Source organism: Chanodichthys erythropterus, chromosome 19 (genome assembly GCF_024489055.1).
Source record: "Chanodichthys erythropterus isolate Z2021 chromosome 19, ASM2448905v1, whole genome shotgun sequence".
Taxonomy (NCBI): domain Eukaryota; kingdom Metazoa; phylum Chordata; class Actinopteri; order Cypriniformes; family Xenocyprididae; genus Chanodichthys; species Chanodichthys erythropterus.
The window spans coordinates 15,674,545-15,690,613 of record NC_090239.1 but is presented as its reverse complement, the minus strand read 5'-3'; the positions used below and the strand labels follow the sequence as shown (position 1 = coordinate 15,690,613).

Sequence of the window (16,069 nt, the reverse complement as noted above, 5' to 3'; positions counted from 1 at the left end):
ACTATAAATTACTAGGCCTAGTATTTTTTTCATAGTTGTGCAAAAGGGATTAGTTAATTTCATAGAAGCGATGTAGCTTCTAATGTTTAAGAAGCAAAACTTTTTTATTGCTTTTTATTGATTTTTCCTGTGTTTTTGTCGGGGTGCTTTGAATCAGAATTGGCTGACGATTCGCGAATTAATCACTTTTCAATGAATCATTCCGGTCTGAATTGATTCGCGATTCAGTCTGAATGATTCGAACAGCTCACTCGTGCACTGGTCAGTTTAAAAAAATAGTAGGTAATCTTATTTATTTATTTATTAGCATCTTATTTTTTTAACATTAGTTTACTATATTAGTTAACGACAACGAACAATACTTCTACAACATTTATTACTTTAAGGTCACATGCCTGTTAACATTAGTTCATGCACTGTGAACTAATATGAACGTGAACATTTTTATTAATAAGGTTAAAAAATGCTGTAAAATATATTGCGTTAGTTCATATGCATAAAGGTTTAGTTCACCCAGAAATTAAAATTATCTCAGTAATTACACACCCTCATGTCATTTCACACCCGTAAGACCTTCGTTCATCTTCGGAACACAAATTAAGATATTTTTGATAAAATCTGATGGCTCAGTGAGGCCTGCATAGCCGGCAACAAAAAAAAACCCTTTTCAGTGCAACATATTTAAAACAGTGTTTCAACCTTAATATTATAAAGCGACAAGAATACTTTTTGTGCACCAAAAATAACAAAATAGCGACTTTATTCAATACAATATCTAGTGATGGGCGATTTCAAAACACTGCTTCATGAAGCTTCGAAGCTTTACGAATCATTTGTTTCGAATCAGTGGTTCGGAGCGTGTGTCAACTGCCAAAGTCACGTGAACTGTTGAAGTTTCAAAACATTTATGACGTAACAAAACCTCGTTCACTGAAATCATGGGATTTTGGCGCTCCGAATCTCTGATTCGAAACAAATGATTCGTAAAGCTTCGAAGCTTAATTTGTGTTCTGAAGAAAGGCATGAGGCGGGTGAGTAATTAATGACAGAAATTTCATTTTTGGGTGAACTAACGTTAACCCTTTAAAATTGAGACCTTATTTTAAATTGTTACCATTAGTAGTCTTCATGCTTCAATAGTTAAAGCTATTTGACATGGTAAGCCTTACATCGGCAAACATTATTATGTTTATTATTTCAAATATTTCTTTAAAAAAAAAAAGAAACGAACGTTGCCAAGTTTGATTTTTATCCTCTGCACAAAAAATAGTAATGAGTGTCAAGCTGAAGGTTCAGGCTGTAGACTTCATTCACCCTCCTCCTTCCCTCCCTCCTCTTTTCTCTCCTCCTCTCACATCATCAGGAAGCTGCTGCGCTCGAGCCTTTTCTAGCGCGTGAGTTACTGTATTGTACTGTGAATCTCGGGAGGGGGGCTGCAAAAAATCTCCTATTCTTACAGAGGTCCATCCCCCGTATTTATATCATCTTAAAGCCAGTTTGCTTTTTAACAGGTCACAGGACGTAGATGTCTTTTTGATTCACATATTTATTTTGTTTTTATTTTAGTTTATGGTTTGGTTTTTTAACACTCCGGGAGGGCAGAAATGGCGGCCAACATGTACCGGGTCGGAGGTATGTCCGTCTATATTCTGAATTAACGCAAGTCAAAACACAGGCACCGCCGCAAGACCAGTCTGGCAGGCAGGGGTTCATTTCAGCAGAATTCCCGCAACCGGCCGCTCACTTTTAAACTCTTAACACGTGCAGTGTCCTTGCAAAAGAAAGCGATAACGTGGATGAGAATATTTTGGGTTCTGATGTGGGTCAGGCCTCTTAAACTATCATAGCCGCACTAGCATTTTAGCAAGCAGGCTATGTTGCTAGCTAGCCACATCATAAACAAATAATCACTACTATACGTAAAGCACACGGGAACACTTATATCTAGCAGGTTTCTCTTGCCTTTGACCACATAGGAGAAAAGCCAGATATGCTTGCGACCTGGCCATGCCGATTTTTGACACCGATGTTTTTCTTTGTGATCATTTGTCTAATTTTTTGGCACGTATCCATTAGTTACGGGTCCTCACTCGGCATGCAAGGTAGCAAAGCGAGTTAGCATTTAACAACAAACCCTCCCTCGGCTTTCCAATAGAAACCATACTGAGCTTCTGCCCACTTATTCACTGAAACATTATCAATGTGCACTATTTTCAGGTGTATTTGTTGTCCTGCGTCTGGTCATAAACATGTCTTTAATGTAAAACCGCCGCGTCGTTTGTTTGTGCAATTAGCCGGCTACATGATAGTCAGTGCCGCGGAATTTGACAATTGTTTCATGGCGCTGTTAATTCAGTAACATTATAAGAGATTTTGCAGCTTGAGCATACTTTCAATGAATTCACTGACGATTGAATGTACAGTCTGTGTGATAAATTATTACATTGCACTCGTTTAATGCGACTCGTTTCTTGTGTGCTCGGTTATGCCGAAGATACATGTATCGGAATGTGACTCGTATGGCCATCAACAGAATTGGGTTGTTTGCTTGAAAGAAGTGTTTGTTTACGAGCATACAAATACATATTCTTAACTGATATTGCTTTCTATGTATAAATCACACCTAAACAGTTCATTTTAAGACTCAGTCAAGGTCAAGTCTAAAGACTTAGTGTTTTGTCAGATCTCAAATCCCATTTGATAAGAGTTTTCTGTATGTTGTACAGTAGAATATTTTAATTATCGCCTCATTGCAATGCAAGTAGTGCATTATAAAATGAGCTATTTATAGGAATTTCTTTCATTATCTAAAAGTAAGTATTTGAGATAATACTTTAATACCATGTACTTTATGAATACTTTATTCATTATACCAGTCTGTGAGGAAGGGACCGTTCACCCAAAAATAAGACCACTTGACACCTTTTTGGTGAGGATTTTCTTATCTTAAATGGCTGGTCATAGCAGAAATAATTTTCCCCCACAGTAAATAAATGGATAACTAAGATAACCAGCTAAATCTGGCCCCACTATATTGTTTTGAACTGTATGTTTTCTAAAGGTTCTTTAATTCTAGCCTGCTTTACTTGGCAAAATGTGTGCCATCTGAAATTTTCTTCTAAAATTAGCATTTTTATAAGGTTCCTATGTTTAGGTTCAGTAATTTCCCTTCAGTGACAATCAATAAGTCCTTTTCATTGCCATTAAAGTGAAATAACTGAACATAAACATAGGAGCCTGATAAAAATTATCATTTTAGATGAAAATGTCAGATGGCACTTAGAGGCCTTTGCAATGGAACTCTTGATTTATTTAGTGTATGGAGCTTATTTGGAATTTATATGTAATGTGACATTTTAAATAGGAGATTTATATGCAATGTTTTTTTTTTGTAATGTGAGTCTTTTAAATGTCATCCAAGCCTTGATGTGTGGTTTTCATAAATAATAATCCAGTACTTTTTATCTTCTTCTACAGATTATGTCTTCTTTGAGAATTCTTCAAGTAACCCCTATCTGATCAGGCGAATCGAGGAACTGAATAAGGTACATTGGCCTCAGGGCTGGGAGGGAAAAGTTTGGGTTGGTGGACGCTGGGTGTATTGGTAGGGTGTCGGCGCAACATTGTCACGACTTCGATACAACGAGCTCAGCCACCTCGCCCAGAGCCAAATTACTTGCATTTCTGTGCGTCTCCAACACTTATTTTCTGTGAAACTGTATCTGTGTGATATACGGACAGCAGCAGACTGCTTCCGTGGGTTCCTTTAGTGAAGTAGGATTTGCAGTGAAGCTATCATCTTTTTTTTATTATTTTTATGTATGATATCTGTATTATTATCAAAAATGATTCAGCTCTTTAAATATTAAATGCTGAGGGATTTTATAAGAAGCCCTGATTTCACATAACCCATAATGCACAATGCAAAAACTTCTCATTATGTCACTCTGCTTTCATCGTTGACAAGCTCCACTGCACAGTATTGTCATTGGTTAGTCATCACATCTACTGGTGACGTGACACATCTTTTGACATATTTGTCAAATTAGAGGATTCAGTTGTCAGGCAAATTCTTTTCACTTGCAGGTTGTTATTCTGCTCTGGCCTTTGCCACAAGGTCTGTCAAGCGTCCAAACAAATAATCACCCTGTGGCCATTGAGATGCACTCAGACCAAGTGCATCTCAATGGCCACAGGGTGATTATTTGTTTTAGCATTATATTTCTCCCGCAAACTCTTCTAGGTATTGATGGTCATATACATTAGTAGAAAGCAAGCTTTGAGGGATATTATTGATTACATGCTTAAAGAGTAATGTAAATGTAAAGAATGAAGTAACTTTGGGCCTTTTTAATGGGAAAGATTATAGACTGGTGCAGGCATGACATCACTTTGTAGGCCAAAATGCAGAAACGAGTTAGCATTTTAACACTTCCCAAAGTCAATGGGTTTTTTGAATATGATTTTGGTTAAATGACTGAAATAAGGTGTGAGGTGAACAAAACGTTTTATTCGATGACATAAAATACATCAGTATTACCCAACTCGTGATTTTTTTTTAACTGTTGCATGTCTTGAAAAAGGTGGTTACTAACAAGTGGCTAAACATGAGTACAGAGTAGGGTTGGGTATTGACATAATTTTCACAATTCGATTCGATTGCTATTCACAAGTTTTTGATTCGATTCCAATTTCGATTCAATTCAATATTCAATCGATTATTTTGGATATATATCAGATACAGTACATGGAAAATTTTTATATATTAAATTAAGTTATAAAACTAACTTTAGAATTAGGCCTACATAATTATATTTTTACTCCAATTCGTTTTTTAAAATATAAACATTTAAATTATGGCTGTCATAACATGATGTATTCAAACATGCATTAAATATTGAAGAACATTAAAAATTATAATGAATATGTAATATGGTGCATATATTTATCAGAACGCTACTCTCTAGAGTTACATTTTCTACCAGACTAACGAGTTTATGGTCAATGTTTTTTCTGAGGTAAATGTGATGCAACGTGACATTGTTTACAAGCTGTTTAATTGAATTCTTTCCGTGGTTGAAACACTGATTGAGCGATTACACGTGACATGATATGGATTTTGGTAAGTTGTACTGTATCTTTTAACATACCTTCAGATGTTCATGTTTATTTCGCGCTGTAACTGGTAATAAAGCATAGGAGATGATTGTTTCACGTGTGTGTTGTGCTGCCGCTTCTCTTGAACTGAGCTGCGCTACAGAGATCTGTCACGCCACATTAAACCGCACCAAAACGCTATTTATTTTTTGAATTTCATAATAAAATGGACATCATTTGAAATCTTAGACTTTGTTTCATATCAGAAGTAACAAAGCACAAAGATTATTGCGATTTATTGGATGGGAGGCGAGCTAGCAACTGAAAACAGGATAGACCAATCAATTCTTGGGATTTAAGAATCGATATTGGTTCGTAAAAATGAGAATCGATTAAAATTGAGAAATTTATATATTTTTTTACCCAGCCCTACTATAGACTAAACCTTTTGGGAAAATGTTTTTAGATAAGAAATGAAAGAATTGTCAAAAGCAATTGGGACCGAATTAAATCATGGGACCAAATTAAATCTTGTTTCTCAGGTGTATATTGTCACATGGCTTTTTTAAAACTGGGCTGCTTGTCATTTTTTTGATTACTCCACAGAGGAGTGCAGACAAAGCAGGTGTTGATAAATTTAACACTACACTGCTGATTAAACATAATAGACTGCAACCTCAGGTTCAAGGTTTTTCTGTGCTGAGTAACAGAGATGTTAGGTTCAGTGTCCCCAGATACTGCATGAAGTTTCCTCAAGGTGACCCTGTTTGTCGCTCCTTTCAGACAGCAAGCGGCAATGTGGAGGCAAAGGTGGTCTGTTTCTACAGGAGAAGGGATATCTCACAGAGCCTCATCCAGCTGGCTGACAAACATGCAAGTGAGTGAACACGAGTGTTTTCCAGGGCAATGTGAATGTATCGTCAAGGAAACCAAGGGTGGTCTGTGACGTGGCATGCATGAGTGGTCATTAGCATGATAATGAGAAGTCATTTGAAATTGCTCTTGTATATACGTCTGTGTTCTGGTGTGTGTGTAAGTCAGCAGGGGAGCTGTAATCACTGGAGTACCAAGAACAGATGCCCGTAATTGGGCAGCAGGGCTTCCTAATTTTGTAATGTTTCAGAGACCCTCAAGAAATTTGTCTTGATCAACTGGTCACAATAGGAGTTTTGCTTGACTCAGTGTTTTGATGCTGACTAAATTAAAGACTGTAGGAAAAGTATAAGTGAAATAAATCTGTGGTCTTGTTGTCTAAGACCCCTGCTAGGCTTCATAAGTAGTAGCAGTGAATGTGGTAGTCATCACATGCTTGCATATAACTAAATTGCACCATTTCCAGTAAAGTAAACGAAGCCGCCCTGAATAAGTGTCCCAGTTTCATTTGGGGACCGTTGATTAGATGGCAGAGGTATATTTCTAAGCTAAAACAGTCTAGTCAACACTGGATTCCTATCTTCCATTTCACACTGTTTTTAGACACGTGCAGTTGGTGAGCTCAGTCAACAAATGCCAAAATCAATTGTTTACTGTTATGAAACTGCTCTGAAAGCTGATTGGAGGAGCCACGTTCAAAGTTATTTTAAAATAGCCAATATAAGAATCAAACAGAAGAAGAATCATTTTGGTAAATAATATACTGTTCAAATAATAACAATTTAAAGTAATGGTTTTTAATCTTTAATATTATTTTTAAAAGTTATTTTGTAAATGTTATAATTTCTGATTTTTTCAGCAGCTATTACTCCAGTCTTCATTGTCACATGATTCTTTAGTAATTATTCTAATATGCTGCTTTGGTGCTTAAGAAACAGGATTTTTTTTTTTTTTTTTTAAGGTTTTTTTAAAGAGTAGTAAGTTTAAAGAAATAGAAATCTTTTGTAATGTTAGAAATGTCTTTACCGTCACTTTTGATAAATTTAATGCATCCTTGCTGCATAAAAGTACTACTTTCTTTAAAAAAAAAATCTACTCACCCCAAACTTTTGTTTGGTTGTGTAACTGGAAGTTAACAATATACGAGTAACCTATGTTTATGTAAAAAAAATCAGGTGCTTTATTTATATCGCATCTTTCCAAAAACTCTTTGCTTTGCCATAAATTTGCTTTCAGGGTATGTTTACACAACAACAATGTACTAAAACAGAATAGTTTTTCCTTTGTGTTTTTCATGTACAGATGACACACAGATCCACAAAACAATTAAAAAACCCTGTATTATGCATGCCAAGCCAGTAGATGGCGATGTCATTTTGTAAAGAAACTGCACACCTATAGACTGAACATGTAATATGCATGCCCATGACATCACCATTTGCACAAATTAGAAATGTACAAGGACAAGATAAAGGTGTCGTTTTCAAAAACTTGCACTTTGAAACTCGTTTTCAAAATTTGTGTTTTCAGGCCCCAAAAATGCTGTTGTTAATGAATGTAAATGAATGGCCAAAATGCATAAAAAGTCAGTTTGACTACAATTTGCAATAAATTACTCATTAATCCTTTGTGTTGATCACAACACAGCACAGTAAACACTAAATGACAATAAGAATGCTGTCATCTTTAACATCTGCTTTGTGTATGCAAAAAGTATTTGCATTTGGTTGATTCGGTTGGTCTCCTTGTGGCCGCTAATGCAAACAGTCTGTAAAGTAAATATTTGTGTTTTTGGAGTCATTTATATGTGTTTATACATGTCTTTTGACCCATTTCTAATTGCCTGCGTACAGAGGACCTGGAAGAAGAGAAGGAAAGCCCCTCAGAGCCAGAACTCTCTGAAAAACAGAAACATCAGCTTCGCCACAGAGAGCTTTTCCTTTCCCGCCAGTACGAATCCCTCCCTGCCACACACATCAGGTAAACCCCACAGGTTCAATTGCTTCTAAATATCCGATAGACCAAAATGTGCCTTTAATCCTCAGTTCAATTTTTTGGGGGCAGTTGAGGTAAGATAACAGCCCCCATGTTGCACAGCACAACCCCAGCCCACACCAGGATGTGAGTCACAGTTCTGCATCCATTCTTTAGCTGTCCAATGGCACCCCAGGGCTTTTGTAGCACCCGCTGTGATTCAGGTGATAAATGCATTAGCGGCCTGGAGCCGGGTGGCAGTGGTTCTAATCAAAGGGACGCCTCCTATGAGAAACATTAGTGGTGGTGCCGAGGTTTGGAGAGGCCTGCTGTGCTTACTGAAATTGATACCAACCTCCAAATAAAGGAAATGTCACTCCCTTTCTTCTCTCTTTGTTTTTTTTTTTCTTTTGGCTTCTGTGATCCATAAATATTGAGCAGCCATTGTAGGATGCTAGCTGGCCTTTACAGGGGATAATGTATTTTGTGAGGAACTGGACACATTTCAAGATTGAGTTCAGTTTTATAAAAAATGTTTCAGCTCTCACCCAATTATGGAGATAAATCCAATATCATCTTAAATTTATATACATAAGAGTGAATCTCAATTAAGATTATGCACCAGCTTATATGAAATTAGCAATTGTAATTTTTTTTTTCTTTGTTTAAAAATACCATTTTTAGATTCATTTGTAGGAAGGTTTAAGCATTCCAACCAACCATTTATTGGCACAACAAATGGTGCAAGTTTGAGGCAATAGTATTGGTTTTTTGGAATGTTTTAAAAGGGGACTTCAAAAACACTTTTTGGAAGTTAGTCGGGCCGAGAGCAGCAACAAACGTGTAACCAATCAGCATTAGGGGGTGTATGATGGTCGAGGAGGCAGAACAAGCAAGAGGGAGATTTGAAAAAAATAAATAAAAATGCAGAACGAGAGATGGGACACAATACATAAGAACTCAAAAGAGTATCACTGGAATGAAGGTTTATGACTGGGTAAGCGCTTTATGACTCTGTGCAGCGTTTCTCTACTAACAATGAAGCTGTGAGTTTAATTACTTCAAAAACAGTGATGTTACAACCTATTTGCTGAATAATATACCGTAGTAATTGAGCAGCGTAGTTCATTTATTAATAAAAGTCACGGGGCAGCGTTGACAAGTTCCTGTGCTCCTGTTTCAGTGATGTTATTGGTGTGTGTGTGTGTGTGTGTGTGTGTATGCTTCAATTAAAGCAGTGCACTAATATAGAATGGTGATTAAATGTACTCGGAACTACCTGTGCATTAAATAGTTCTAAATAACACTTTCCAGCCAATCAGAATCATGTATTCGACAGACCATGGTGTGTGTGTGTGTGTGTGTGTGTGTATAATCTGATAATCAGGCTATTAATTTAAAAAAAATTATTATCATTCACTGTATCTGGTAGTGTGGCTAATATATGTAGTAAGTAATTTTAGCTCACCCAAAAATGTAAATTGTCATAATTTACTCACCCTTACGACATTGCAAGCCTGTATGACTCTTTCTTTCTGTGGAACACAAAAGAACGTATTGTGAAGAATGTTGTTAAGCAGACAGTTTTGGTTACCATTTACTTAAACTGTGTGGACAAAAAGAGAGTCATAAAGGTTTGGAATGACATGATGGTGAGTAAATATATAAAATTTTTGGACTAATCCTTTAAATGAATAGCTTGTAGCTTGGGCAGTTTCACAGTAGCTTCCCCAACAGTGCAGGCTGGATGTAGACGTGGCAGTGTTCATGGTTAAACTCTCATTCAGACAAGCACAGAGAGATTAGCATCCGTTTTCCACCGTCCAATAGCTCCATAATGATTTTGTTCAGTGCTCTCTCATTGTCTGTGCCTGTCTCTTATCTGTTTCTTCTCTCTGCCCTTTCTCCTTTAATTTCCTGAATTTTATTATAGTCCTCTCACCCATCTGCTCTTTTCTCACCTTTTCATCTTTGCTCATGTCACCATCACACACTCACACATTCTTCTGTAATCTTGCACCTAGTGTCTCCCCCTTCATCCCCCCTTTTACTGTGCTGTGGATTAGAGGGTCTGTGGAGACAGAACATAACACATGGGGCTACATGTTTTAATCATTTATTATCTTTTTTCTTCTGGGGTGGTGGAAATAGGGGCAAATGCAGTGTAGCCCTCCTGAACGAGACAGAAGCTGTGCTCTCCTACCTTGAGAAAGAGGTAAAGTTCTGTCTTTAAGTTGATTGGATGTCTAAGTTAAATGATTGTTTAACTATTATTTGTGCACTCTCTCTCTCTCTCTCTCAGGACACATTTTTTTACTCATTGGTGTACGACCCCACACAGAAGACACTATTGGCCGACAAAGGCGAGATTCGCGTTGGTCCACGTTTTCAGGCTGATGTCCCAGAAATGCTTCAGGAAGGTTAGTTTATTTTATTTAACATAGATGGTAGTTTCTTTTAAATATGAATATTTAGCTAATTAGCTTTTATGTTTTTGTCTCAGTGACGAAGGTCAAACTAGAGCATTTGGTGCAAGTAGAAGTCAACAATCAGAGTTGGGTTTGTTTTGCTGATACAGTATCTGAGTCCATTTGAAAAGGTGTTTTGGGGCAGGATCGGAAATTAACAGGGGTTTGGGGCATAAATGAACAAAAATGCCAAGAAAAGGGAACAAAAAATGTCATGGGAACAAAATCTGTTATGACTGTTGTGATTAAAGTCAAATTTGAAAATTGTTGATTGCTAACATTGCATCAAAGATTTTTTTTTTTTTTTGCAACATTGAGCATTATAACCAATCATAACCATTCATGCATATTTCTGTTGAGCGTTTGAATGTAATGGCCAATCAGAGGCATGATTAAGAAGTCCAGTGGTTAGTCGCCAGTGACTAGTGCAGTGGTCGGGAACCTATGGCTCATTAGCCACACATAGCTCTTTGACAAAAATTGTCTCGCCAGGTTACTCACCCTTCACCAGATATGATTAAAAACGTAGACACATTGTCAGTAGGGATGTCACGGTGAGGATATTTTCACACCAGTATTATATATAAACTTGTGACAACACTGGTATTACTGGTAACATCAGTGGAAGAATGAAAGTTTCAATTTTGAATGCAAGCTCCCTTCACTCGAATCTCTGTATTAGGACAAGGTGGTACTTACTGACTGAACATCTTGAGTCATTGACGCTCAGAATCTGTTGAGCACCAAATCCTTTGTTCTGTCAGTCATCTGTCCTTAATCTCTTCACCTGATAAGTGAAATCTGACTCCTGATGCATTGCAACTCTGCAGATTGTGCTGTATGGAGCAGATCAGACACTTTCATTTTATAATTGTAGTGTCCATTGTCCAAACTAAACTAAATGGTTTTTATTTCTATCCAATAAGCCTACAGCTAAGTCTGTGTTCTGTTATTGCGCTTGCCATAAATATCACCTGTAGCCAACCAGTGTCAGTGATTTAAAATAAATATCAAAGACATCTATAAAAATGGAAATTATCACCATCAACATGGCATTCATGTTCATTGAATGAGTTCATCATTCAAATTTTAAAGGGTTAGTTCGCCCAAAAATGAAAATTTTGTCTTTAGATCACTCACTCTCATGTCTGTCCAAACCTGTAAGAATTATATTTTTTGCGCAAACAAAGCACTTATGTCCCTTCATAAAATTGAGGTTATACCACTGGAGTCACATGGATTACTTTAATGATGTCTTTACTACCTTTCTGGGTCTTGAAAGTGGTAGTTGCATACGCTGTCAGTAGAGGGACAGAAAGCTCTGATTTCATTAAAAATATCTTTTTTTGTGTTCGAAGATGAACAAAAGTCTTATGGGTTTCTAACAACATGAGGGTGAGTAATTAATGGCAAGGGGTTGGCAAGCTTGTGGTGTCAGAATGCCAGTCTGTCAGTCAAGTCTGAAGCAAAAGTGTTGAAGTGAAGAGCAGGTTCGAACTGCTCGACACTGCAGAGAACCACCAAGACGAATTATGGCAAGAAATGCAATCTGCAATTATAGAAATGTCGCAGAAACATATACCATAAAAAAATTGAGAGAAAAGGAGTAAATGGCTATCAGAAGGAACCGTCAGAATTGCTGAACAAAGAAAGAGAAGCCAAAGCTGCTTGGGAAAGAAACAAGGCTAGGAGGTTAAAAGCAGAATTTCAAAGAGCAAGGACAAAGAGACATACTTGAAGCAAAGTTTCATGAAATTGGAGGAGGACTGTCGAAAAGGTCACACTAGGGATCTCTTTGTACAGGTCAGGAACATTTGAACTCCCTTTCAAGCTCGCAAAGGAATCATAAAAGACAAGAATGGAAGAGTCTTGACTGACCAGCAAGACATTAGATGCAGGTGGCAAGAATACACCAGAGAGCTTTATGCAAGCACTAGTATTGGAGAACAACCTAACAATGACCCAGTGGAAATAGAACCAGCAATTTTAAATTTCAGAAGTTATATGGGCGATACAGCAATTACCAAACAATGAGGCTCCTGGTTTTTACTGTTTCCCAGCAGAAATGTTGAGGCCTATTCCATGTGGCCATCAAAGCAATTTACCAAAAATCTGGAAACCAGGAAGTGGCCAAAAGATTGGAAAAGATCAGTTTTTATACTACTACTAAAGAAAGGCGATGCAAGGAACTGTTGCAACTACTGTTCAATAGCTATGATTTCTCACACAAGCAAAATCCTTCTAAAAATTATTTAGCAGCGCCTACACCCAATCATAAAACTACCTGACTCACAGGCTGGGTTTCGCCGAGGTCGTGGCACATGTGACAACATTGCAAATATGTGGTGAATCACTGAAAAATGTTATGATTGTCAGAAAAGAGTATACATATGCTTCATTGATTTTTAGCAAGGCTTTTGATTGTTTGGAACATGACAAGTTATAGAAGATACTTCAAGAATTGAGAGGGTCAGCACATCTGACCTAGTTGATAAGATTGTTTTATACAGATCAAGAAGCAGTTGTCCGAACACAATATGGTGATACAGAATGGTTTAAAATTGAAAGGGGTGTGGGACAAGGCTGTATTCTCTCATGGCGTGTCATGAGGAAATTATGTCTGGAAGAATCGGAAATAGATGTGAAGATTGGTGGCAGATATCAGATATCAAGATATCAATAATCTCCGTTATTCTGATGATACAACCTTATTAGCAGTAACTGAAAATGATAATCTCCGTTATTCTGATGATACAACCTTATTAGCAGTAACTGAAAATGATAATCTCCGTTATTCTGATGATACAACCTTATTAGCAGTAACTGAAAATGGTCTAAAACACCTTATAATACAGATTTAAAAGGAAAGTGAAAAGATGGGACTCCACTTGAAAATTAAAAAGACAGCCAGCCGGAACCAGAGCAATTAAAGTGACCATCAACAGAGAAGACATTTGAATGCGTTAAAGACTTCTGCTTCTTGGGTTCTATGATTGACCAAATTTAGGACTGCACACTTGAAATAAAGGGCTGAATTTCTTTTAGGATGTAATGCAATGCTAAGCATACACCAAATCAGAAGGAGCAAAGACATCAATCTCACAACCAAATGGAGGCTAATCCAGGCGATTGTGTTTCCTATATCAACATATGGATGTGAAAGCTGGACTGTGAAAAAACTGATCAAAGGATTATTGATGCCTTTGAGTTGTGGTGTTGGAGAAAGCTCTCAGGGATACTATGGACCGTGAGGGTTACCAACAGAGAGAGGTCCTGGAGCGCATCAAGCCTGAAGGGAAAAATTACCAAACTGCAGCTTTGGTCATGTGATGCGAACAGCTTCATTGGAAAATGCAATGATGCTTATCACAGTTAGTGGAACAAAGAGGCCGCCTAAAAACGTGTTGGCTAGACACTGTCAAAAGTGACACAGGCCTAGGCATAGAACAACTGAAAAAGAAGGCAAAAGACCGGAAAGCATGGAAAGAGACGGGCCATAGGATCACCAAGAGTCTGATACAACTGAATGGCTAATCATCATCATTACCATCATATTAAGATTCAAATGCATTTTGTTTTATTGACCACAGTATTAATCAACACACATTTAAGAGGCAAATTATTTAAATATCGCCTCTTAATTTGACTGTGTTTTGGGGTACGGTTCACCATTGGCATAAAAGCAATTCATCCTAAAGTAAACTGGAATGAGAACTGCAGGGGAACAGGGGTGCAATCAGACTCAGACTAAGCAATCAAACCAAATGTGAAGGCATCTTTAAGGCTGTGACACGTGACCAATGTTGGACCATTGTTGAGTGTGTCCACCTAGTTTTTGCGGTGTGATTCGTAGGCACATATCCCTGTTGGTCGATTGAGCATGTTGAAATGGCAGTGAAGCCATCAGTGAGTGAGACCACTCTGATTGGCTGTTCAGCTCAGCAAACCAATGTACGAGAAGAAAAACATGACGCAAGCAAACAGCTAACGACAACACCATTGCCATTTGCAATTTATCAGACATATTTTAAAAAGCTGTATTACGAAAACCATCTGTGGTGAGACATTTGTGCAAAAACGGTATGCTAACGCTGCTTTGCTTATGGGTTGTATATTCGCAGTCCTAGCTCTTCAGAGTTCTCTTTTTGAATGACTAATACAGACTACTGTCACCTGCTAGTATGGAGAGTTATTTCCTTTCAAGCAAGCCAGAATGTATGTGCTATTGTTCTGTAGTTTTCATTGTGTTCAAGCTTAACTTTTTAATCTGGACTCAGGTGACATGAGGCAAAACTACAACCCACTTTTTACGCCGCTAGTTCTTCATTGCCAGTTTAGTGTATCTGGGCTTTTAGACAAAACTAGATTTCAGAATGAGTTAAATTGAGGCTTTTTTATAAGGTATCTTTAGCTGCTTTTCCACCGTAGGGCCAAACCGTTCTTGTTGCTTAACCACTCCATTCCGTGCCGATCCGGTCCAGCTGGTACGGATATGGTTTCATTTTCCATTGTGGGGCTAATAACATCCGGGCTTTGGAATATAATGCATCCATCATTGCATTGTTTACAGAAGAGTTTACAGACAATATGAGATGTGAATAGTGACATTATGGAGGATGATCAAATATTTATTTTATTTTTAATTGGTTTACGTCGCTCAAAATTCGTTTACGAGTGCTTAGCCAGCTAGAGAGAAACTGGTAGCCAGGCAGCAGTCAAGTGAACAATCCTGAGTGGCGATGTCACTACATAGTACATGCATTCTACCAGCACTGTTCAGTACGGTTTGCTAACTGTGCTGAGAATTCCGGGCCTAGAGCGGTTTGTAATCATGCCTTGCTGAACCAGGCTCCAGTGGAAAAATAACTGGAACCGTTCCTTACAGTTCTTAGAACCGTTCGGCCTTACGGTGGAAAAGTAGCTATTGTTTGGGGGCTGGGAGGTGATTTATTTTGTGTTTGAGCTGTAAAGTTGGTTTCCTCTGGAAATGGTAGTCTCGTTGGGTTGTTGTGTTGCTTATTTGCAGTGTCAAATGTCACAATGAGTTTGGATCGTGAGCACCGCTGCATCACAAGAAAAACTGCACATTTACGGTATCGGCGTGTTCCACCAGTCAAGTGTGAAATTGCTCTTCTGTCAGTCTGTGACCCCCACTTTGACTCCAACTGTAAGTCTGTGACCCTGCTCCACTCAGAACCTTACAAAAATGTCCAGTCAACAGCTCCCATTATCTTTAATGAGAGGCCAGTGACAGTGTGAGTGAAGCAATTTATAGTTCTAGATTTAGATGCCTAGATATTAGAAGATGGCTACAGAGCAAACACTTTATTTTAAGGTCACGTAGTTACACGTTACTTAATGTAATGTAATATTACTATAGTAATATTAGTAAATTATGCATAATTACAAGTAACTAACCCTAAACCAAACCCTAACTGCAACTCTATAGTAAGTACATGTAGTTAGTTAATAGTTACATTGTACTTAAATAAGTACTGCGCAATATGTCACCTTAAAATTAAATGTAACCTCAGCTTTTTAAATTATATATTTTAACTGCAAAGAAGGAGATTTGATCTGAACCCATGGATCCTGACCTTCTCATTTAGCATACTTTTTTTTTCCTCATCCAAAGCGATTTATAGTTCAGCATTTAC

At 37.6% G+C, this 16,069-nt stretch overlaps 1 protein-coding gene across 2 annotated transcripts in view; it reads left to right on the top strand.

Moving 5' to 3' along the window:
- The first annotated feature begins 1,400 nt into the window (after positions 1 to 1,400).
- Positions 1,401 to 16,069, top strand: part of mta3 (metastasis associated 1 family, member 3) — a 38,593-nt gene continuing 23,924 nt past the window's right edge. The window contains exons 1-7 of one of the 2 annotated variants that reach the window (XM_067368745.1): positions 1,419 to 1,461; positions 1,567 to 1,632; positions 3,478 to 3,545; positions 5,881 to 5,974; positions 7,824 to 7,950; positions 10,096 to 10,159; positions 10,247 to 10,364. In XM_067368745.1, the coding sequence (XP_067224846.1) occupies positions 1,605 to 1,632; positions 3,478 to 3,545; positions 5,881 to 5,974; positions 7,824 to 7,950; positions 10,096 to 10,159; positions 10,247 to 10,364 (499 nt within the window). In that variant the 5' untranslated portion in view covers positions 1,419 to 1,461; positions 1,567 to 1,604. Of the gene's footprint in view, positions 1,633 to 3,477; positions 3,546 to 5,880; positions 5,975 to 7,823; positions 7,951 to 10,095; positions 10,160 to 10,246; positions 10,365 to 16,069 lie in introns of both variants that reach the window. The other variant, XM_067368746.1, reaches the window with a different exon arrangement.